At 49.9% G+C, this 20,726-nt stretch overlaps 2 protein-coding genes and 1 long non-coding RNA gene across 8 annotated transcripts; 2 read left to right on the top strand and 1 right to left on the bottom strand.

Annotated features, from left to right (window-relative positions):
- The first annotated feature begins 1,020 nt into the window (after positions 1-1,020).
- LOC116961592 lies at positions 1,021-2,552 on the top strand. The gene is made up of 2 exons (XR_004407062.2): positions 1,021-1,153; positions 2,332-2,552. It is a non-coding gene; the product is annotated as an uncharacterized LOC116961592 (long non-coding RNA).
- A 2,106-nt stretch (positions 2,553-4,658) lies between these two features.
- On the bottom strand, positions 4,659-13,932 carry PSMD13 (proteasome 26S subunit, non-ATPase 13). The gene is made up of 13 exons (XM_032993144.2): positions 13,757-13,932; positions 13,223-13,301; positions 12,277-12,311; positions 12,141-12,196; positions 11,720-11,763; positions 11,376-11,462; positions 10,372-10,543; positions 9,835-9,914; positions 9,625-9,750; positions 8,869-8,931; positions 7,882-7,962; positions 6,181-6,297; positions 4,659-5,439 (listed from the first exon to the last, which is right to left on the bottom strand). The coding sequence occupies exons 1-13, from the start codon at positions 13,849-13,851 to the stop codon at positions 5,344-5,346; spliced, it is 1,131 nt and encodes a 376-aa protein (XP_032849035.2). The 5' UTR covers positions 13,852-13,932; the 3' UTR covers positions 4,659-5,343.
- A 55-nt stretch (positions 13,933-13,987) lies between these two features.
- On the top strand, positions 13,988-19,367 carry SIRT3 (sirtuin 3). Of its 6 annotated transcripts, XM_032993156.2 has the most exons (8): positions 14,222-14,254; positions 14,361-14,478; positions 15,098-15,295; positions 15,880-16,112; positions 16,274-16,374; positions 16,588-16,749; positions 17,140-17,349; positions 18,516-19,367. In XM_032993156.2, the coding sequence occupies exons 3-8, from the start codon at positions 15,249-15,251 to the stop codon at positions 18,534-18,536; spliced, it is 774 nt and encodes a 257-aa protein (XP_032849047.1). In that variant the 5' UTR covers positions 14,222-14,254; positions 14,361-14,478; positions 15,098-15,248; the 3' UTR covers positions 18,537-19,367. The 6 variants fall into 6 exon arrangements, with proteins under 6 accessions (XP_042641253.1, XP_042641252.1, XP_032849050.1 ...); XM_042785318.1 differs by having other exon boundaries at positions 13,998-14,478; XM_032993159.2 differs by lacking the exon at positions 14,361-14,478 and having other exon boundaries at positions 14,216-14,254.
- The last annotated feature ends 1,359 nt before the right edge of the window (positions 19,368-20,726 follow it).

A 20,726-nucleotide genomic window follows, 5' to 3' on the forward strand; every position in this document is an offset into this window, starting at 1 on the left:
ACTGCTTTTAAATTTCAGCAGTCATCTTTCATCAACAAACATGTGCTTGACCAGTCATGGTCCACACAGCCCATCATGACATTATTAAGGTAAAAACCTGCACTTGCCAAGACAGTTGTTCTGGGAAAAAAGCTCTGACCTTCTAAAGACAAGACCCAATCTCATACCACACACAATCCTGATGCAACCATGAAGCCCTAAGAGCTGCACGGAGAGCCGGGTGGCATTCCCAACTCCAGGAAGGAGAACTCTGAGCAGATCCTTACAAATCCTAGCAAACTTCCTGCAGAGCTGTTTTTAAAGGAGAGGAGAACACAGCTGGGCTGTTCAGCAAGGCGGGCACGTGCTGGAGTCAAAAGGGCACTATTTCTCCTACTGACAAGCATCCATGCTTTGGAGGAACAAGACCCAGGCTCAAGGCTGTCAGCCACTTCTGCTCTCAGGCCGGGGCAAGTTGGAAGTTGCTTTTGCAAACTCCAGCCCAACTTGCTCAAACACCATCGCCAGACTTGTCAGCAGCTTCGATGGTCCGTGGCCGATGGGCTTGCTGGATGGATACCACCACGAGAGGAGGAGCCTGGGCAAACACCGAGCTGCAAAGGAAGATGGAGAAGCCATCGCCAGGGACAGGACAAGCAAGGTCCTGGTCACTGCGATCAGAGAGCAGCCATCATGTCTGCAACAGCTTAAAAAAAAAAAAAAAAAGTACATTGTGTTTTCGAGTGTTTGAAATTTTTAAAAGCCTGAGATAATAGGTCTGTTCTCCATCAGACCATCATAGAGAGATCCTGCCTTGCTGGCTGGGGACGCTATTTTTGACCTCAGAGGTGCAGGGAGGTGGTGCTGCTTAGGAAAAGGGGAAAAAAGCTTAAGGGGAAAAAAAAAAAAAAAAAAAAAAAAGCGAGCAATTTGGGAAAGCCTTGCTGTTTTAGGGTTTCCTGCTGGCGTGCCCTTGGGAGGGCAGCAGGCCCCGTGCCGGGGGGTGGCAGGGGGGGGGATGACAGCTGCAGCCTGGCTGCAGTGAGGGAGCTGCACGCTCGTCATGCAGGGCTTTCAGCGGGGCTCCCGGCTGCTGGCCGCCGTGCTGCGGACCCCCTGGGGCCCCCGGGCACACATCACCTCCAAGCCACCTAAACATCCACTCTCTGCTGCCGTGAGTACCTGGGGGGGTCAGAAAAGGGGAGCGGGGGGCGGGCACATGCTCCCTGGGGACACCCTGGTCGGAGGGACACAAACCCCACCTCTGTATTATACACACATTATTTTTATTGGGAGTGAAAACAAAAGGGGAGAAGGGAGAAAAAAGGAGGAAAGGTGCCCCTGGAGCAGTGCAAGCTCCAGACTGCGCTCCCATAGGGGGTGCAGGTCCTGATCCCCCTGTTCAGGCTCCTGCTTCCATTTTGTTTTCTCCTTTCAGCCCCTTTTTTAAGCTTTTGGGTCGAAGGTACCTGCTGAGGGTCCCCTGCACCCCAAGCCACGGGGCAGCCCGAGATCTCAGGGAGGAGGTGGCAGTGCCTCAAGGCACCCTGTCAGCATAGGGCCAGACCTGGGCCCTGTACCCCCACTCTGATGGGACACTCACCCCAAAGCAGGTGTCCCTGCGGGCAAGGATGGGGTCTGCCATCATCACATGTAGGTCCCTCCGTCACCCCTCCCTCTGGGGACGATCCTCACCGAAACAGGAGCTGCTCCAGCTGCAGAGACCCTCCTGGGCTGGGTGAAATGGGCTTGGAAAAAGGAGCTTTTCTCCAGAAATACCAGCTGGGTTTCACCTCCAACCCTCGCTAGTGGAATTTAGCCCTTGCTGCCTTTCCAAGGTTTGCAACAAAGTGCTTCATGAGCCTGGAGACTTTTTCTAGCCAAATTAAAAAAAAAAAAAAAAAACAAAAAAACGGTGACAGTGCAAGGGGTTAAGTGCTGGCCTGCTGCAACAGAAATAAGAGGCTGCTGCTGGTTGCAGTTCACACCTCAAAGTCATCTGAAAGTCAGGCACAGCTGCTTTTGGAAACACCACGAGCCCAACAAGCCTCGCTGCTGACTGAAGGTCACAAGTTTCTCCGGTTTCCCAGGGAGTATCAGGACAGATACACACCGAGCTCTGTCCAGTGTTGGTGGAAGCTGCTGTGCCCACCCCGACCTCCCTCCCCCAGCCCCGTGGTGTCCGTCCACCAGCCGCGGGGCTGGAAAGCACAAGGAGCACAGACAAGTGCCCTTGATCCACTGTGTTAGACACAGCACCGATGTGCAACCGCCCCAGGAACCCCACAAACACCGCGGCCCCCCCTCGGGCAGCCATCCCACTACCTCTCCTGTTTGTCCTCCCACCGTCAGGACCAGGCCATCGCCTTCTCCGTGATGACTGCGTGCTGCCTGCTGCCGGCAGCCTGGATCCTGTCACACCTGGAGCACTACAAGAGCAGATCAGATTAGGCAGCGGGAAGAACCACCTGCACCCCGTCGAGAGCAGAAGTATGAGTGAAGATCTGACCACGGATCTTCACCGGGAAGGAACCCCCTGAGTTTGTTCATTAAAATTCTCACTGGCATTCAGCGTAATGGCTTGTTGGTTTCGCTTCAACCCCGTGCTTGTTCGTAGGGGAATGGATCTGTAATCCTCTCTGCCAGCCTGCACGCTGTCCCGCTGGTGGCATTCCCTCGTGGGCCCACAGCAGGCTCCAGCAGGGATGTGCGTTTCCCACTGGAGCTTTTACCTTCTACAGCTGCAGCAAAGCATAGGGCAGATACCAAGGAGCCGCTCACAGCTCTAGCAAGAAAGCAAAGTCAGGTTAAACTCCTAGCAAGAAAATACTCAAAGGATGTAAACGACATTTAAAATGGTCCATAGTCTGGGTGCTACACACCTGACTTTTCTTCTTGCATGAAGAACATTTCCACCTCACAAACACACGCCAAATTCCCTAAATTGTTTGCATTATTAGGGAAGCAGACAGCCAGCACTCGCTCCCACACAGGAAGGTTCAGGCAGCAAGTAATATCTCCAGATATTTAAGTGTTGAAGGTCAGGTTGGATAGGACTTTGAGCAACCTGGTCTAGTGGAAGGTGTCCCTGCATGTGGCAGGGGGGTGGGACTGGAGGGGCTTTAAGGTCCCTTCCAACCCAAAGCATCCTGTGATACCTTGGAAAAAACCTTGGAAACAATTGTCATAATTCACCTAGACTGCAGATGTTCAGACTCACTTCAGCGAGCAGCTCAGAGATTTACACACGCCCCACAGTGCGAGAGGGTTCTCAAAATACTCCCAGGAAAAGACTTCAGTGCCATTTCAATTGTACTAAATGCTTCAGTGTTTTTTTTGTTGCTCATCTAAAGCAACAGCAGCCCTACAATGCATTAGCTTTGTCACATGCTTGGCATTTTGTTTACTCCTAACGTGTAGTGACATGGCACTACTAAGGAGATTGTAGTTTTTAAAGCCTTTTTCCTGTCCTTAGCTATGAAATAAAAGGAAACATTTTCCTGATCAGAACTCTTGCCTCCTCCGCATGCTCTTCTAAAGTCAGTAAAAGCAACATCAAGAACGAGCTTTGGAAGACAAGACAAACTGGGGAAAGTCAAGTTGGACAACACAGGAGGAGAAAACCACATGGTTCAACGCAGAGTCCAATGGCTGAACTAACAAGGGCAGAGCAAAACAATAAAACCGATGGGCTGGACAGGGAAGAGGCAGGCATTCGGAACTGAACCGCTCCAAACCAGAAAGAAATTCAGACCAGAACTCATTAGAACAGAAGGGTGGAGGGTGACCAGGTACAGGGTCCGACAATTTGATTTTTTTTGTTGTTTTTAAAAATCCTAAGTCTCCCTTGCCTGAGACATCTTTGCACCTGCACAGCAATCTGGTGTCAGCCACGTGCTTTCTTTTTTTCTGTTGCTGACATTGAACCCTCAGAGTCAAGACAGCAAATTAGAAAAAGCATGCAAAGTATACCAGTCCCAGTAATACTGCTTGTTAGAGTGACACCAGAGGATCAAACCGGTAACTAGAGCTCTTGAATCACAGCATAACCAAACTGGCGCTGCGAAGCAGGAGCTGACCGTGGACACACTGGCAGCAGCATTTAAAACACCCACTTACATGCTGAGGAATTTAGCCAGGCAGGTGAATATGACTGCTGGATTTAAAGCTACTATCACAAAACCTCATGTAGCTTGCTGTTACCACCTTGTAATTAGGAGTGTTCTACACCCAAACTGATACTTGGAGGTAGTCCCCAGTTCAGATCGGCACGTTTCAAATTCTCCATGTGCACAATTACCTTCCATCCCTATAAAGACATCGCAGCAGGGCAACACACTTACATTACAGAAAGCTTTTAAAGTGGCAGTTAAGAGGAAAAATCAGCTCAAAACCTCATTGTCCCAGGCCTTATTTAGGCCTTTTCAGCCAGTGATGTTTACTCAGCTTGAGAGAAGGCATCAGGATTACAGCTTCCCACAAAAGAAAGGAACTTGACAATAAAGTACATACCAAGGTACTACATGCTAAGTAAATTACATACTAATCCCACTGGTGATAAACAGACTGTTTAAATCTGTTGTTCTTGGACAGAGGGTTTTTGTAACATGAAACTTAAGAGGTCTATTTTTAAATAGATCTGAGGCTCAACTGCAAGTTATGAAGATGACAAACAGAACTACAGAAAAGGGAAGGCAGAGAAGTTTATTCCAGCAATATTGCTGCACCTCACTTTAGCACAAAGTGTTCGTAAAAGACAACCACCCCCAAAAGTATATAAAAACACATCCACTAAACGGTTATCCTGGAGAAAACCCTTTGATGGAGTAAACACTCCCTCTACTGCAGATGAGGAGGAGGGGTTGTGGAGAAAGAGGGCGAAAGGAGAAAGATGATTTCAGTAATGCTGCCTCTGGGCTGCTGCAGGGGCAGGGGGGAGGCCGCTGGGGAAGGTCACACCCTCCTAGGGCCAACACCACTACGTAACAGCACGTAGAGTGGTCAGGCCCCTCCTCAAAGGGGCTTCTGCTACCCCTCTACCTGGCAAACAGCATCACATCCCCCCTCAACGGTCTGTTGACAAGACTGATAAATCCACCACTGCGGAGCCTTTGTCTGCCTTTTAGGAGAGCAGGATGGGAGCTCTCGCGGTCAGTGCCACTCATGTTAGCGCAGAGGGAAATCTTGACTCCAAGCACCAAAGGGTTACACAGCAAAAGGCCACTTACTCCTCCGAACAAGCGTCAAAAAGCTGCTCTCCCCTCTGCCCACCCACCCCCCTTCAATAGAATTCAGTACAGAGTCAGTGGTCTGAGTGCTGCTCCTGTCAGCAGCAATTACTCTCCCGGGGTAGTGCAGGGTCCTCTATGTGAGGATGTCATGAGCTTGGTGCTCCACCAGCATCTCCATGCTCCTCACATCTGTGCACCAGAACTCCAGCCGGTCTTTCATTCCTTTGATCTGCAAGGCAAGCCCACAATAACTTCAGTGCCTTGTCTACTGGAAATACCGGTATTCACCATCAAGGACAAACATCTGAGATCCCCAACAGCATCTCAAATCCCCACACATCTAGAAAAGATGGTACTTAACATCTTTTACCATCAAGCCAGAAATGTTTAAAGTTAAATTGAAATGCGCAAAAGGAACTGTTTGCAGCTAGTATTCCGTGTGCTATTTTTTTTTTTTTTTTAAGGTAAAACCACCCCCTATACAGTCTCTCAAAATGTTACGAGAATGACCTTGAGCTCAGCACCTTTGCCTTTATCACCCTGAACTTCTCTCTTCTCAAGGAAAGTGTGCCACCCACAACCCAGAAACACCAAGATTTTGTTTCATGCATTTAGGCTTGAAGCAGCCACACAGATGTCTCCTTTCTTCCAGAAAACAGACACAGCATTTGTGTTTTATGGTAGTTTGTGTGGCTTTCAGAAAGCCTGTTCTATCTCCTGACACGTTTCTAACTACTTACTGCAAAACACAGATGCAAAACGCACCATATACCCAAGGTAAGAGCTAAAGGCAGCAATATAAAAAGGCATGAGGAAAAGCTGATATACTTCATTGTTCCCTGAGCATCTTTGAGAAGCACTAAGGAAACATTCTCAGACAGTGACCCTTCACAGTTCTTATTTTAATTTCCAGGTCACCTCACACAACAAAACAAGTTAGTACTGCCTTAATATTCAAGCTGGTCATTACCTGCTGTAAATCCAACACACGTGGCTGTACCCACGTCATGTGCACCCTCTTATCGACTTCATCAATACTGCCCTTTACCAAGCCTACCGAGAGAGCCTTCATCACCAGCAGCTCCACCTAAAAATAAAATAAATAATTCAATGAAACAATGGAGAATCACCCAGTTTCCCCTGAGATGAGCAGAACCTTTAAATGGCACTAGAAGCTTTTAGAAGACTTTTTACCACACACCAAAATCAAGAGCAGTCACTCTCACACCCATCATCTTTTAGGTTATAATCCTACCTTGAGACTCAACATCTAAACATACAGGAGAGATATCTTTTCCCTAAGAGCAGATTTTGTTTTCTCTGAAATCCCAGGAAGAACAAGGGAAATGGAAAAAGTTGGCATGGATTTACCATAGGTAGGATGTGCCTGACCAATATGATTACCTTTTTAAATTAAATAACTTGCTCAGTGGTGGAAGAGAACGCTGGGGTTGCCCTGTACCTTTCTTTCAGTGAAGCACTCAAGACCTAACCACATCCTTGCCAACAAGCTGGTAAGCTACAGAACAGAGAGAACCACCACAGGATGAATGGAAAATCTGCTGAACTACCAACCTCAAATGGTAGTGGATAGAGGCTTGAAGTTGAACAGGCAGCTGGTCACACGCAGCACTCCTTAGGGGTTGATATTGGGTCTGATACGATTTAATTATCTTTACGCTAGCTGGATGAAAATTTCACAGATGACACCCAACTGGTAGGGAGAGGTAGGTGTGCTGGAAATAAGGGCTACCATGAAGAGAGACCTCGACTGGGCTAACATGAATCACACAAAGCGCGGTGAAGCGGAGCACGGAGCCCTGGAGCGCGAGGCTGCGGTGCACTCTGAACAGACTCGGCAGAGTACATGGACAGGAAGAGGCAGAGTCTGGGAGGGACAGAAAACTGTGCCAGAGCCAGGGGCGTGCGCCTGCAGCAACAAAGGGAAGCTGTGTCCTGGCCTGCAGCAGGAAGAACACAGCCAGCAGACCCAGGGCTGTGATTATTCCGCTCCGCACTCGTTGGCGCAAACCTGCGGCACCGTGTCCAGGGCCACATCACCCCCTTCCAGTTTAAGGGGAGCACTGCAGAACTGGAGAGAGTCTAGCAAAGGGCTACTAAGATTAAAAGGCTGAGAACCTGACACTGTGATGAGATTTTATTTGTTCAGCCTAGAAGAGGCAGCTTGGGGACACCTCCTCACCATCTTCCAGTACCTAAAAGGCAGTGACGTGGAAGGTAAGAGGTAGTTTTCACAAGGATGCACGGTGAAAGGACAAGAGACCACAGGCAGGATTTGCTTCAGCAGGGATTCCATCTGGACAGCAGAAGAAAATTTCTCACCGTGAGAAAAATTAAACAGTGACATTTCCCCTTGCTGGAAATACTCAAGACAGCTTGCCCTGCATAACCAAATCCAAAGGCCAGCTTTCAAGAGCAGGTGGGAACAGATGACCTACAGAGCTCTCTTCCAACTTAAGACCATGACTAAGAGCCTTCAAAAATTTATCAAGAAACAGGAGTAGTTAACTCCTTAATGAGTTCTCCAAATGCCCAAGAACAGGGGAGAACATTTCTACTTAGACTTAACCTGTGAGAGTAGGCCTCTCCAGCCAATTTTAGAGCTTCAGAACTTAAACATTAATTAAAGTTTGTCTAAACCTGAACTCACCTCGTTCACAGTGACCTTGGCACTCTTCGCAATCTCTTCAAAAGTGAGCTGTCTGTGATTGGCCGGTCGGGTGAAAGTCATCTGAATTCAAGTAAACAAAACAAAAAATTAAACCTCACACAGTTTTTTCCAACAGTGCACACAGCTTCCCTCACACTGCCCTGCTGAGCTCTCACTCTGCAGTAGCAACTCCGTTTCTCATATTTAATCAAAATACTTCAAAGAAAAATGCATTTACATCAGCAAAAAGGAGATGTACCCCTCCACACACACACCTTGCTGCTCCAAGCAACAGATTTCCTAGGCAACAACATAATTTCCAAATAAAGCAGATTAACCTGTGTTAATACATCTCAGTGCATACCAAATCCCTGAGATAACACAGTACCTAGAGGTGGTAAAATTCGTTTACAGGAAAACACTAAAAGTGTAATACATATATACACATTAACATACATACATATTGGTACGTGGGTGTGTATAAACATACATTACACTTCAGACAACATTTAAATTTTTGAAAAAGATCCAGGGCCACAGAGGTTTATACACCAATATTATTTGGCCACAGAGCCAAAGCCTTCAAGTGAGAGAAACAACTGTTTTGATGCTTTTGACCCATCAGGGAAAGGATCTTCAGTCCTTAAGAAACTAAGATTAACTTAGAATAAGTTTTTAGAGGTTTAGAAACCTTTGCTATACTAGAGCATACTTAAGAGTCATCACTTCAGATACCACTCTCTTTTTCTCCCCACCTCCACATCCAGCCTGAAAGAGCACACCCAGAACTAGCCCAGCAGTACGCCACCAGGCTTTTCCCCAGCAGTATTTGCTTGCTGTCACCACCTACAGGCAGAATTTCCAGTCAGCTATTTATAGCTGCCAGCAAAGGAACAGCAGAGACCAGAACATTTAACAGTGCTACCCCCACCAGGAGGCAGTTGGAGCAGTCCCTTCCCATTTAACACATCACAGTTCTCAGCTCACCTCCATAAGACATAAGAGTTGAATCTTTTGCAGCAGAAGTGCTTCATTTGCAGCCAGATCTGGCTGAAAGAAGATAAAATGGAACAAACAAGTTCATTACTACTTTTTCCCCACCCCCAGGGGAGAACAGCATGATACACACAGGAGTAAGCCACCTGGGGACCCACTACCTTCATCTACGAGGGAGGAAGCAGTTACATCCCACCCACTACCTGGTAAGGGTTCCATAAAACAAACTGTAAGAACTGCACAACTAAATGCGGTGCTTCACAAGGCAGGCAACCTTTTATCAAAGGCCACAGCCTCGCACAAGCAGACATACAAGTCAATCTGTAAATTATTGTGATGTCAGTAATTCCTGGTATAACCAGTGTAGTTAATATCCAACACTTTGCTCAAACATCCTAGGACACAAGGGGAAACTATTACTTCACACTGGAAGCAGTTTAATGCTGGCAGTGAATGCATTATGGAAATTAAATCAGAGATTATCTGCCTGTGCAGGACTGCATGACATTTTTGTTTGCTTTGCCCTTGGATCAGTTAGGATTTCTCTTTACTTCTTTCAATCACCCAGACACAGAGGGAGGCCAAAAGAAAACTAATGATATGCACCAAGACGAAAGAAACATTACTGTGCTAGGATTAAAATTATACCAGTGAACCAGAGCCAGGAGTTCTTAAGGTAAAGGTTCACAGAGTTTAAGCGTCCTCTGCAAATACCAAGCCTAGGCTTTAAGCAATACAGCAACTCACCTGCTGACCCCACGCCGACTTCAAAGCCTGGAATGTCTCCACGTTACCACTGTTGAAGGCATAGAGCGTGTCGATCAGCCACTGCCGGTCAGTGTTTCTCAGGGACTCCAGAACAGGGTGCATGAGCTGCAGACACCAGGCAGGAGAGCGTCAACAGGGTAAAATCAGTTCCTGATACTCAGTAGCTGAAACAAAGCAGCATCAACTTACCAGCTCCCCAAAGTTATAAACACCCTCTCCCAAGAGCCCTGCCAGCCCCAGCGTAAAGGCTCTCTCCTGCTGCTCTGATACTGGAAAAACACAAAAAATATAGTTTGGATGAAGCAGCAGTCTAAGCCCCATCAACCCCTCCCTCATCCTCTGGTCTGTGCCTGTAGTAAATCCCTCCCAGCCCCTCCTCTTATCCTGTCCCAAGACTGAAATTCAGAAGTCTGCAGTAATCACAGCAGTAGCACAAAAAGAACACTTTTCAATCTATAGTGAAGATTTTTGGGAACTAGAAGAAACCATCCCTCTGGTGGGAGCACTTTTCCCCTCCTGTCACATCAACGCAGTTTAAGAGCGGAGTCCTACTCAGCCATTCCTCCTGTGGGTTCCCCCTCTTTCTAGCCAGATCCTGGCTCAACTACAGCAGATTCAAAATAACGTTGAGAAACCCTGTTCTCTGCCAGTGCATTTATTTAGATTGAAGTGAAGGAACAGAGAATGAAAACTGGGACTCTCTATGCTTGGCAAAGGAGGAGTTACCCGGCAGATCTTTAACATCAATGCATCCCAGAAATCGCAGAGCATCCTTATAGTAAGAGGCGTGGTTCCCAATCGTCTGGTAGTACTTGCTGGAGAGATCATAGAAGCGGCTGTGAACTGAGGTCACCCCTGGGAGATTGTTGAGCATCTCCTCAACCTCCTCAATGGTCTCCTAGGGAGTGAAAATCTGTTTGTTACAGGTGAAGGCATAACTTCATAGGCACCCATGCTCCCAGCCTTCTCATTCACCACTGCAGGCATTACATCACGCTTGTGTGGTCCAGAAGTAACACCCACTCAGTAGTAAAGCAGATGAGACCTCAGCCAAAATACTAAAAATAAAGCAAGGGCATTCTCCTTTTACATAGTAGTTAGGTTAAAAAAAAAAAATCCCAAAACAAGCAACCCTGCTGCTATACTAATATACATACATGTATACACATACTTTACAAATGCCCACCAAACTTTGTACTTGCTCTAAGAGACATAAAGCTGCACCACATAAAAAATCTCATCTTAGCTTTAAGAAATGGTTCTAAAAAAAGCCAAGAGATGAAAAACCCAACACGCTTAGCACAGGACCTTGTACACTAACTCAGTCATGATTCACAGCTTGCCAACAAGCGGTGTGTACACTGATGAACCCGTGAGACACTCCAAGCTGCCAACTGGAATATATCAAGACATTTTTTCCCTCTCTTCAAAGCTGCGGTGATCGGCTGCAGGCCATCAACAAGCAACAGCACCTCAAAGGCTGTGTGCGTCAGAATCTTACTGACACTTCAGAGGTTTGGCCACGGGTATTATACACACATTTTTATGGCCTACCAGATGTAAAGCAGAACCGCAGGTCTTCCTGGAAATCTCAGGAGCTGCAAATTTATCTCCTCCTCAGTCAAACCCGAAACACAGACACAGGCACGTCCATGCTGCAGTAACTGCTGAAGTGTGTCACAGTGCTCCAAAGCACCCAAACACTTGAACTACTCAAGGCATCACCTCACCTTGGTGACCTGCAGGTCTCCAATGTTCAGCTTGAGCGCCCCGATGGCCGTTTTACACAAGATGACAGCTTCATCACTGCTTTTTACCTGCAGTTACAAAGATACGTGTTTAGAGTGTTACCCTTGCAGCCAGGTAGGCTCTTGAAACCTAGACCATGTTGGTTGCACTGCATTTGTTAACGCGCTCCTGCATTGAAACACAGAGCTGCTCACTGAGGAAAGGAGTACATGTTCTCCAGCATAGGTTTCAACGCACACATCTGTCTCTCCAGCTGTACCATACATGCTCATATGCAAAGTGATTCCTGTAGGTGAACTACCAGAAAGAGCAATTTCAAAAATACCTTTTCTCGAGTCTTTTCCAGAAAAGTAAGGGCCACATTGGGATCTGAAGTAGAAAACAAACAAAAAAAAGGCAGCAATATACAGGATTCCCATGGAACTAAATCTCAGCCTAGAAATACATCCTTTTACTGGATTCATGCAGACTGGAATATATTTTTCCTATAATGTATTGCTCAACCTTCAAAAGGTGCTATGATCATAGGCCAGGCTTTCTGCTCCCCAGCTTTCTCTAGCGAAACAGCAGACTTGCTACTCCAAGTAGCAGCAATTTTTTAAGCGTTTGAGTTAGTACTTTCCCTTCTCCATACACCAGAAAGACAACAGCTCAATATTGAAGATTAAGCTGTTAACTATTAGCCAGTTAAATTTCTTGGGCATCAGTTGCTAAAAATACTTTAAGTACCAGGTGAGGACACTTACCTGTCATCTGTCTGACTACATGGAGAATGATCTCTACCAGGGACAGAGGGTTCACCCTGGAACAAAAAAACCTCACTGTCGGAACAGTCTCAGTCAACAGTAGTTACCTAAAAAACTTGAAGGCAAACAAACTCACCTGTGTTCAAACTCACTGATGAAGTTCTCATAAAGCTGTAGGCACAAAGATACCAACAGTCAGGGCAAAAAAAACCATTTTGTTTCAGCTATGACACTCGCTTTTCCTGTACTCCAACTCATTTTTCCAACAAAGTAGTGGGCATCCAATACAGAAACATCTACACTGTACAGAATCCAGGAGCCCAAAACTGCACATTTTAGATAATTCTATCTCTGCAGTCTCCTTCCAACGCAAGGAGTGATTCAAGAAACTCACAGGTTTGTAGGGACTACGACACAACACCTCCCTGCCATGGCTGGCCTGGTGCGTGGCTTCGGTTATCACTGTACAATAAGCACAGGCCTGAAGCTTTCAAATTTCTCTTTGCGCACACCTGGAAAAGTGACTGTCCCTAGAAAGCCACAGCTATTTAGCATGAATATAACTAATTCCTGGGAAGCTGAATTTTAACCTAAAAACACAAAGGAGGGCAAAAATACATGATTACTTGCAGCATACAGAGAACACGTGATTCTAGACTACGCTGTCATCTTCACAAATGGAAGAAGCTCCCAGGCAGTGGGTGAAGGACCCACTGAATACCCCGAAGCATTTGTGAACACCCGACAATCCATCCTATACTTACAGTTGTAAGCCCCTTGTTACAAAAGGGAAAGAAAAAGGCTCCTCCTGCACCCCCACCCACTGAAAAAATCTTAAGTGAATTAAAGGATCATTTTGAAGCTTCTAAAATTGACACATTTCATTTTAGCAGAATTCTCACACACCAACCAAACCCTGCACACTCCCATTTAATGCATAAGCCCCAGAAAGCTAAATTCATCTAGTTTAGTAACTCTCCAGAGTCATGTCAAAGGCTGCTTATTTTTCACTACTACGAAAATACCATCGCTTGTCTTTGCTACAGAAAGATAAAGCCCCAGGGAACAATCGAGCACTTCACCTTGATGAGTCCATCTCCTTGGGCGAAGCAAGGGTCCTGAACAAAGTCCAAAACTTGCAGAGTCAGCTGGTGCCAGAGCCTTAAGAAACAAGAAGGTCATTCAGTGAGTTCGCGCTTTACGCCGCATCCCGTATGTCACACCCCGGCGCTGCCGAGCCCACCCGTCTCTGCGGCTGCTGGGACTGACAACGGAGATAAATCAGGAGAGGAAACCGGTGGCAGAAGCGGCCCCCCCCCCCCCCCGACCCCTCACTCAGGGCGCTAACCTACAGCAACCCCGGGGAAAACAACGTGGCAACCGGCTCCCCCATTTCGCCCAGCTGCGTGCGCGCCGCCTAAACGACGGCAAAGCTACAAAACGGGGAGCGGGAGCAGCCGCCCCCCGCGGGGGGAGCGCGGCCCAGCCCGGCTCGGCGTGCGGAGCCCCGCGGCGGGGCCCGGGAGCGAGGGCCGGGCCGGCCCCGCCGAGGGCAGCGGCCCGTTCCCGGGGCCGCGCTCCCACAGCACCGCCATCCCCCCACACCCCCCGCTCACTTCTTGTTGTAGAGCTCCTCCAGCCGGTGCCACACGGCCGCCTGCCCCGGCCCCGAGCTCTGGCTCTGCTGCAGGAAGCCCGGCACGTCCTTCATGGCGGAGGAGGGGGCGAGGATGAGGAAGGTGAGGAAGAGGAGACAGCAGCTCCACCGCACCCGCCCTAGCCGCCGCCGGAAATGCACACTCACTTCCGGCGCCGCCGCGCGGGGCACGCTGGGTACCGTAACGCCCCGCGGCCACCCCCCCCCCCCCGTCCCGCAGTAGCCATGGCAACGCCTTGGGTTTTGTATGTTTTCTTATTTCTTTTTTCTTTTTTTCGTTCTTCCCCCCGCCCTCCCCAAACAAACACACACACCCCTCACCTCCCGAAACGGCCCAAAACGGGGAAGGGGGAGAGGAGCGCGGGCGGGCCGTGGAGGGCGCGGCTACTCGGGGCATTACGGTAGCGGAGCGCGGTCGCGGGCATGGAGCGGCGCGGCGGCGGGCTGCTGGCGGCGGGTAAGGCCCGGGGGGTACCAAGGAGGGTCCCGGGGGGGCCCCGCCCGCCCCTCCGCCCCTTCATCCGCCCCTCCGCCCCTTCATCCGCCCCTCCGCTTCCTCGCAGCCTGGCGGAGCCTGTGGGAGCGCGGCCCCCGCCATGGCGGCGGCCCGCGGGGCCCGGCCCGGTCCGGCCTCCCCGGGCAGAAGACGGCGCGGGCCGCACAGTCGACGCTTCCATCCCGGTAATTGCCGTTTGCAGACTGCCGGGACCCGGCAGCGCTCCCTCGGCTCCTCGCCCTCCCCGGGCCTCTCCCCGCGCCGGCGAGCGGCTGCTGCTGCAGGTGACGGTGACCGGTCTCGGCCCCATCTGTGCTCAGCGCTGGCCCGTTGCTCCTTCACCCATTCGCCGTTTACACGTGGAGCTCTCCCAGGACAGAGCCCTCGGCGGGGAAGCAGAGCAATTAAAATGTCCGGGCTAACCTGGGCAGCGTTGTCCCAGGGTGACCGCATCACCCTCTTAGGAATTTCTTGGGACACAGTCAACAGTCTTCTGTATCCCAAGAGCCATGTAAATCCACTGAGACTTGTGAGTCCCAATGCTACTGTTCCCACAGCCACCCTATCCAAAAAAAAAAACCCTCACGAGGGTACCAGTGATGTGGTATTTTTGGACCAGTGTACGAAAGCGCAGTGACAGGTATCTGGTCCTGGGGTACAGATTAGACTGACAGTACTAGCACGCAGTCCTGCCAATTGAAGAGCATTCTGGAAAATTCTTGGGGTGGTTTTCTCCCCAAGTGCTTTCCAGCTGACGCTGCTGTCAGTACATTGCCTGTTGTGCTTTCTCTCTGTTCCGAGCAGGATCCAAGGGACCAGGCCCTTCTCGTTGTCTGCTGCTGCCAGGGCCCTTCTGGGAAGGGGCAGGTGGGGAGGCGACGGTGGGAAGCAGCAGCTCACTCTGCAGGAGGTGGCACAACTGATTCGGCAGCAGGAGTGTCGCCGGGTGGTAGTGATGGCTGGCGCTGGGATTAGCACCCCCAGCGGCATCCCGGATTTTAGGTAATGCCTCCTCCATCGTTTCATTTGTCCTTTTTCAGTCCTGGGAGGGCCAAGATCTTCAGCTTAGGTAACGCTGGTGCCAGCTACTCCTCTCACCCCTCCATGCTGTTTATCCGTGCCAGGCTAGACTAGTCTCAGGAGCTTCTGTGCCCACTGATCCTCCTCTCCAGCCCAAGGCAGGCTGGCATCACTAGTCAGACTTTGGCCCCGCTCTTCAGGATGGTTAAGTCACGCCTGTTGCTTGGTTCTGTGGCGGCACTCCCTGCCCCACCTCAGCTCCCAGAGCAGGGTGGCACAGGCTCAGGCTGCTCCACCTAGAAAAGAGCACGGCCCTTCCCTCCCTCGGACAGCAGGCACACCTCTGCAGCCAGGCGAGCTTGGGGTGGTGGTGGGATGGGGATGCGAGGCAGGTTTTCCTGTGCAGAAGTAGTTTCAGCTGCTCTCTTGACACACGATGGACAGCGCAAAGCTGGAGAGAACCCAAGGGCCCGGCTGACTGCTCTGTCATGCCTGGGACTGGCTCTGGGGTGGGTGGCACCTCCTCCTGCATTCTGACCCCCAGCCCCGCTCCCCTCCCTTTGCAGGTCCCCAGGGAGTGGCCTCTACAGTAACCTTGAGCAGTACAACATCCCTTACCCAGAAGCCATCTTTGAACTGACGTATTTCTTTGTCAACCCTAAGCCCTTTTTCACTTTGGCCAAGGAGCTCTACCCTGGCAACTACAGACCCAACTACGCCCACTATTTCCTGAGACTCCTGCATGAAAAAGGGCTCCTCCTGCGCCTCTATACCCAGAATATTGACGGGCTGGAGAGAGGTGAGTTTTATCTTCCCCATCTCTCAGCAGCAGAGTGCCGGGAAGAGGTGAGGGTGAGGAGCAGAAGAGAAGGCAGGACTGGGGAAACGCCCAGTGAACATGGAGTTCCTGGCTCAGTCACCTCACACTGAGCTGGCCCTCTCCCACGTGCTGTGTTCCAGTTGCTGGGATCCCACCCGATAAACTGGTGGAAGCCCACGGCACCTTTGCCACTGCCACTTGTACGGTCTGTCGAAGGAAGTTCCCAGGAGAGGACTTCAGGGTGAGTGGTCACAGCTGGGCATTGATACATAAATTAGTGCAAGGAGGAGAACCTGTTGCAGGCCTGGTATTTAGCCCTTGGGGCCATGAGGTTTTATTGGAGGGGAGCAGGCTTGGGGCCCTGTGTTGCTGTGAGGACGGGCTGTGGTTTGGACCCTGCTCGTGCAGGTACGTGCTGCCCTGTAACGAGTGGTGTTGTGTGCTCTTGCTTCAGGGGGACGTCATGGCAGACAGGATCCCTCACTGTCCTGTCTGCACGGGAATCATCAAGCCTGACATCGTGTTCTTTGGCGAGGAGCTCCCGCAGCGCTTCTTCCTGCATGTGACAGACTTCCCCATGGCAGACCTGCTTTTCGTCATCGGAACGTCCCTGGAGGTCTGCGACTAAGAGAACCCCTGCTCCCAAGAGAAAAAGGCACACAGAAAGCAGGGCCCGAGGGGACTCTGGAGGAAAGAGAGGGTTTAGAGGAGAAAGCGAGAAACTGGGCTACCGAGGTAAAATTTGAGGTGGCAGGGCAAGAAGTAGGGTGCATGCACTCCAAGAGACCCTCTGAAAACCTTGTGTGCCCCTGGAGAGCAAGAGGGGAGCTTTGCAGCTACCTGAGGGAAGGCCGCGGGTCACTGGTGACAGCCCTAACCCGTTCAGAGCTGGGCGAGGTGACTCCACAGTGGGAGAGCCCTCAAGCACAGCGGTTACAAGCTTACGGGGGCGGTGGATTCGTGCCCGCCGTGCCCCTCAGCAGGCGACCCTCTCCCCTCCCCTCAGGTGGAGCCCTTTGCCAGCTTGGCAGGAGCCGTGCGCAGCTCCGTTCCCCGAGTCCTGATCAACCGAGACCTCGTAGGACCCTTCTCTTGGCAGCAGCGCCACAACGACGTAGCCCAGCTGGGGGACGTGGTCAGGGGCATCGAGAAGCTGGTGAAGCTGCTGGACTGGACTGAAGAGATGCAAACGCTGATTCAGAAGGAAAAAGAAAAGGTGGGAAGGGGCTCAGAGCCCTGTCTCCCTCCCTCCACCCCTTCGTTCCTTGTGCTGATGGGGGGAGCAGGTTGGTGCTTGCTGGGGTTAGACTTGTGCCATGGCCACGCCTGCAGTCTGCATTCGGAGAAAAGGACCACAGAAGAGTGCAAAAAGGTTAAAAAAACAAACCAAAACAACCCTCAGTGCTATTTCACAGCGAAGGTACCATAGAGCGGAGCGGTGTGTTGCTGAATGTTTCAGTGGTGCAGAAGGAGAGGATGTAGATCTGCCAACCTCAGATGAAATAGGAGGAATGTTTTTCTGGTCAGTGGCAGAAATAGGTAATAGTAACAAAAGGGAGGCTCTAATTGCATTATGTCTGAGACCAAACAAGGTGCTGCAGTGGCCAGATATGCGACTGTCAGCAAGCAGCAGGCAGGAGTGAGGGTGCTTGGTCCACCTGACAGCATTTAATTATTAACTAAAGATTTGATTTTTTTCCCCTGATGATCATTTATTTCTCTGTGCCATTCTTAGAGCTGTAATCTTTTGAGAGCTTCATAAGTGAGAAAGTATAGGAGAGCAAGTTCTTAATTACTTTGAATGTAATGCTAATGTTGATTATAACATTACTTTAGACCTGCTGGGAAGATTTTCTCCTTTTAGCATCAAACACTTTTTTTTTTTTTTATTTAAGCAGAAGGTGTAACTTGTGGGCTAGGCCAACTCTTGTGCTTGTGTAAATGGGCACAGCTCTGTTGGTGGCAGTCAGGCTCTGCCAAGTCACCATTACAAGCAGCCAGTATTTTTAACAGATACACTGACTGTACGTGACAACTGCAAGCCTAGAGAAAATCTGGCTTCAAGATTCTGATTTTAACATTCAGGTTGTTCTTGCTTTCATCAGATTATGGGGAAGGAATGAATAGGAATTATTAGTCTGTTGGTCAGGTATTTCTGGTATTTCATTACAAGCCATGGTGCATTTGTATGAAATCAACTCTTGGTTTCATGTTTGTGCTGCTCTGAACCACTGATGGATAAAGCTGATGCAAATGTGGTAAAGCATGAAAAATAGACTCTTTGCTCCAGGATTTTGGTGCTAGGAAGTATTACTGGCTGCGCTAACCGGGCCTGGAAGGTTTGAAACACCCTCGCAAACACTGTGTGGTCTCTGTTTTTAGCTGGATGCAAAAGACAAATAGGAGAGCTGGCTCCCTGCTGCTGCTGAGCGACGTTCACCTCGAGGAGGAGACCTCATGCCCAGCGCAGGCAGAGGAAGGGATGGTGGCCAGGAGCCGTGGCAGAGGCCACCCGGCCCGCTGCGGGGGGTGCCTGTAGCTCAGTGAAGCCAAGCTGGGCAGCCCCCATGACGGCAGGGAAGCCCAAATGCCGAGCCACAAACTGGTTCTGCGCATGAAGGCTTTCCTACCTGAGACTTCAGAACAGTGGATCAGCCACCGAGCACTGTTCCTGCCTCGGAGAGGCACCCCCGGAGGGGCTTCCTCGTCCCCGGTGCTGGCTCTGTCCCCCCCGCCAGCGCACCCTCTGACCACATCCAGCCACGAGAGCTTCACCAGGACGTGGCCGGGAGCCCGTGGGCTTGTGCCAGCACATCAGGCGAGCCGTGCATCTGCAGCTTGCCCTTTGGGCCTCCCTCTTTGAGCCGTCCAGCCCCAGGGACCCCAGCAGGGTTTGCTTCCTGAGGAGCAGGAGCTGAAAGTTCCATGAGGGCCAGGCCTTAGGGCAGGACGCTCTGGAGTGAGTTTTCCAGCTCCCCACACTGGACTGAGCATCTACCTACTCCTTTCTCAGCTCCTCCTCAGATACTCTCCTCTTAGTCATGATCTTCAGCTGCTGCAGACTTGTAGTGTTTATTCTTCACATGGGATCTCTGATAATCAGGGGACAAATGCTCTCAGGGTGGGGAGGAGGCTGCCCCCCATTCCTATTCAGGAATGCCAGCTGACAGTGCTGGAAGAATTTTGAATCACTATAGTGTTAATTATTTAATAATAAAAAGGTTCTAATTCTTTTGCTGATGTCACCTGAGGGTTTTTCTGTACACTTCAAACTTTCCCCAGTTTTCAAACACATGCTGTTCCCACCACCACTGCTCCTTTCACCTGCTTTTTTTTTTTTTTTTTTCTTTTTAACTTTAGAAAAGTGCCTTTCATCCCTGTAAATGCAGTCCCAGGGAGAGGCAGCCCCAGTGGGAGTACAACAGTAATGTCCCTCTCCTTCCCAGATGTGCCCTAGCAGATGTACTTTGCATATCACAGGTGTAGCAGAGCCTCTTCCCTGCAACAGGGCATGAGTTTCATCCCTCCAGCACCCAAATTTGACTGTGGGGATTGAAGTCACAGAGATGGCTCCGGCTGACCCATCTATTTATCACAGCAACTCTTCTGGAGGCAATCCCAGATCAGTACCAGCTCCAAACAAGCACAAAATGCAAAGTGTTTTATGCCATCATTTTGTTACTATTAATGCTAAACAGAAAACCTAAGCAAATAGAATAAAAGCATCTGAGCACACAGCTGTGTCACTAACACAACGCTGGACTGCTGTTTTGGAATTGGACACCTAAAAGCTCTTCTCAGAGCAAAGCCAGAACCTGTAAACACTGTCTTACAGCTACCTGTCTATATAATTAGAAGTGTTTGGACCCAATACTCACCTGCTATAAATCAGACCAGCTCTAGGGACCCCACGGAAGCCTGGCACAGCTACTGCTAATGCTACAGGAACCGAGAGCTCGGTGCCCATGTCCTAGCTGCTTCCTGGAAGAAAGGTTTGAACCAGTTCCCGTTCAGAAGAGCAGACTCGTTCAAAAACCCAATTCCAACCTCCCTGCGTGCTCCCCCTCACAGCCGGGCCCAGCCCGGCTGGTGTATTTGTGCAGCCTCAGGAGAAGCCCAAGGGCTGTCCTCTCGCCTTGCAGAGCACCAGAGGCCTCGTGGCACCTCGCTTTACACTGAAAACTGTGGTGAGGCTTTTAAGCCGTACCCTGTTTATAGACTCTCACTCCAGAAGCACCCTGTGCCCACTGGGGCTTTTCAAAGCAGGGCCTGACAGTTGCAAGTCAGGGTTTTAAGCACGACAGAAGATTAGAATACAATAATATCAGAAGCACTGCATTAAAAATACACCCCCTCACTTCTCCTTTTGCATGGAAAGCTTCAGAGAGCTTTAACAGCTGGAAAGAGATCAGAGGTCTGCATTTTCACACAAGTCTGCAGTGGGTTTTTTTGCTAGTTATTAAAAAAAAAAAAAAAAGAAAGATGCAATTGGCCTGAAAACTCAAACTGCAATACACTGAAGCTATTCTCATGACAGAAGCCCATCTGCGAATCTTAGTGGGTCAGTTTTACATAAATATTGTATACCCCTGG

This window comes from Tyto alba, unplaced genomic scaffold (assembly GCF_018691265.1).
Source record: "Tyto alba isolate M040663 unplaced genomic scaffold, T.alba_DEE_v4.0 Super-Scaffold_8, whole genome shotgun sequence".
In the NCBI taxonomy this organism is placed as follows: domain Eukaryota; kingdom Metazoa; phylum Chordata; class Aves; order Strigiformes; family Tytonidae; genus Tyto; species Tyto alba.

What these genes read in the sequence shown, in the direction of transcription:
- SIRT3 (XM_042785318.1), top strand. Translation starts at nt 14,045, where the DNA reads ATGTTTTCTTATTTCTTTTTTCTTTTTTTCGTTCTTCCCCCCGCCCTC. An exon ending in CAGTCGACGCTTCCATCCCG is followed by an intron (nt 14,479 to 15,097) that starts GTAATTGCCGTT and finishes TGTTCCGAGCAG; the next exon opens with GATCCAAGGGACCAGGCCCT. An exon ending in TCATCGGAACGTCCCTGGAG is followed by an intron (nt 16,750 to 17,139) that starts GTCTGCGACTAA and finishes CCCTCCCCTCAG; the next exon opens with GTGGAGCCCTTTGCCAGCTT.
- PSMD13 (XM_032993144.2), bottom strand. Translation starts at nt 13,851, where the DNA reads ATGAAGGACGTGCCGGGCTTCCTGCAGCAGAGCCAGAGCTCGGGGCCG. An exon ending in GAGGAGCTCTACAACAAGAA is followed by an intron (nt 13,302 to 13,756) that starts GTGAGCGGGGGG and finishes TTGTTTCTTAAG; the next exon opens with GCTCTGGCACCAGCTGACTC. An exon ending in TGGAAAAGACTCGAGAAAAG is followed by an intron (nt 11,463 to 11,719) that starts GTATTTTTGAAA and finishes TTGTAACTGCAG; the next exon opens with GTAAAAAGCAGTGATGAAGC.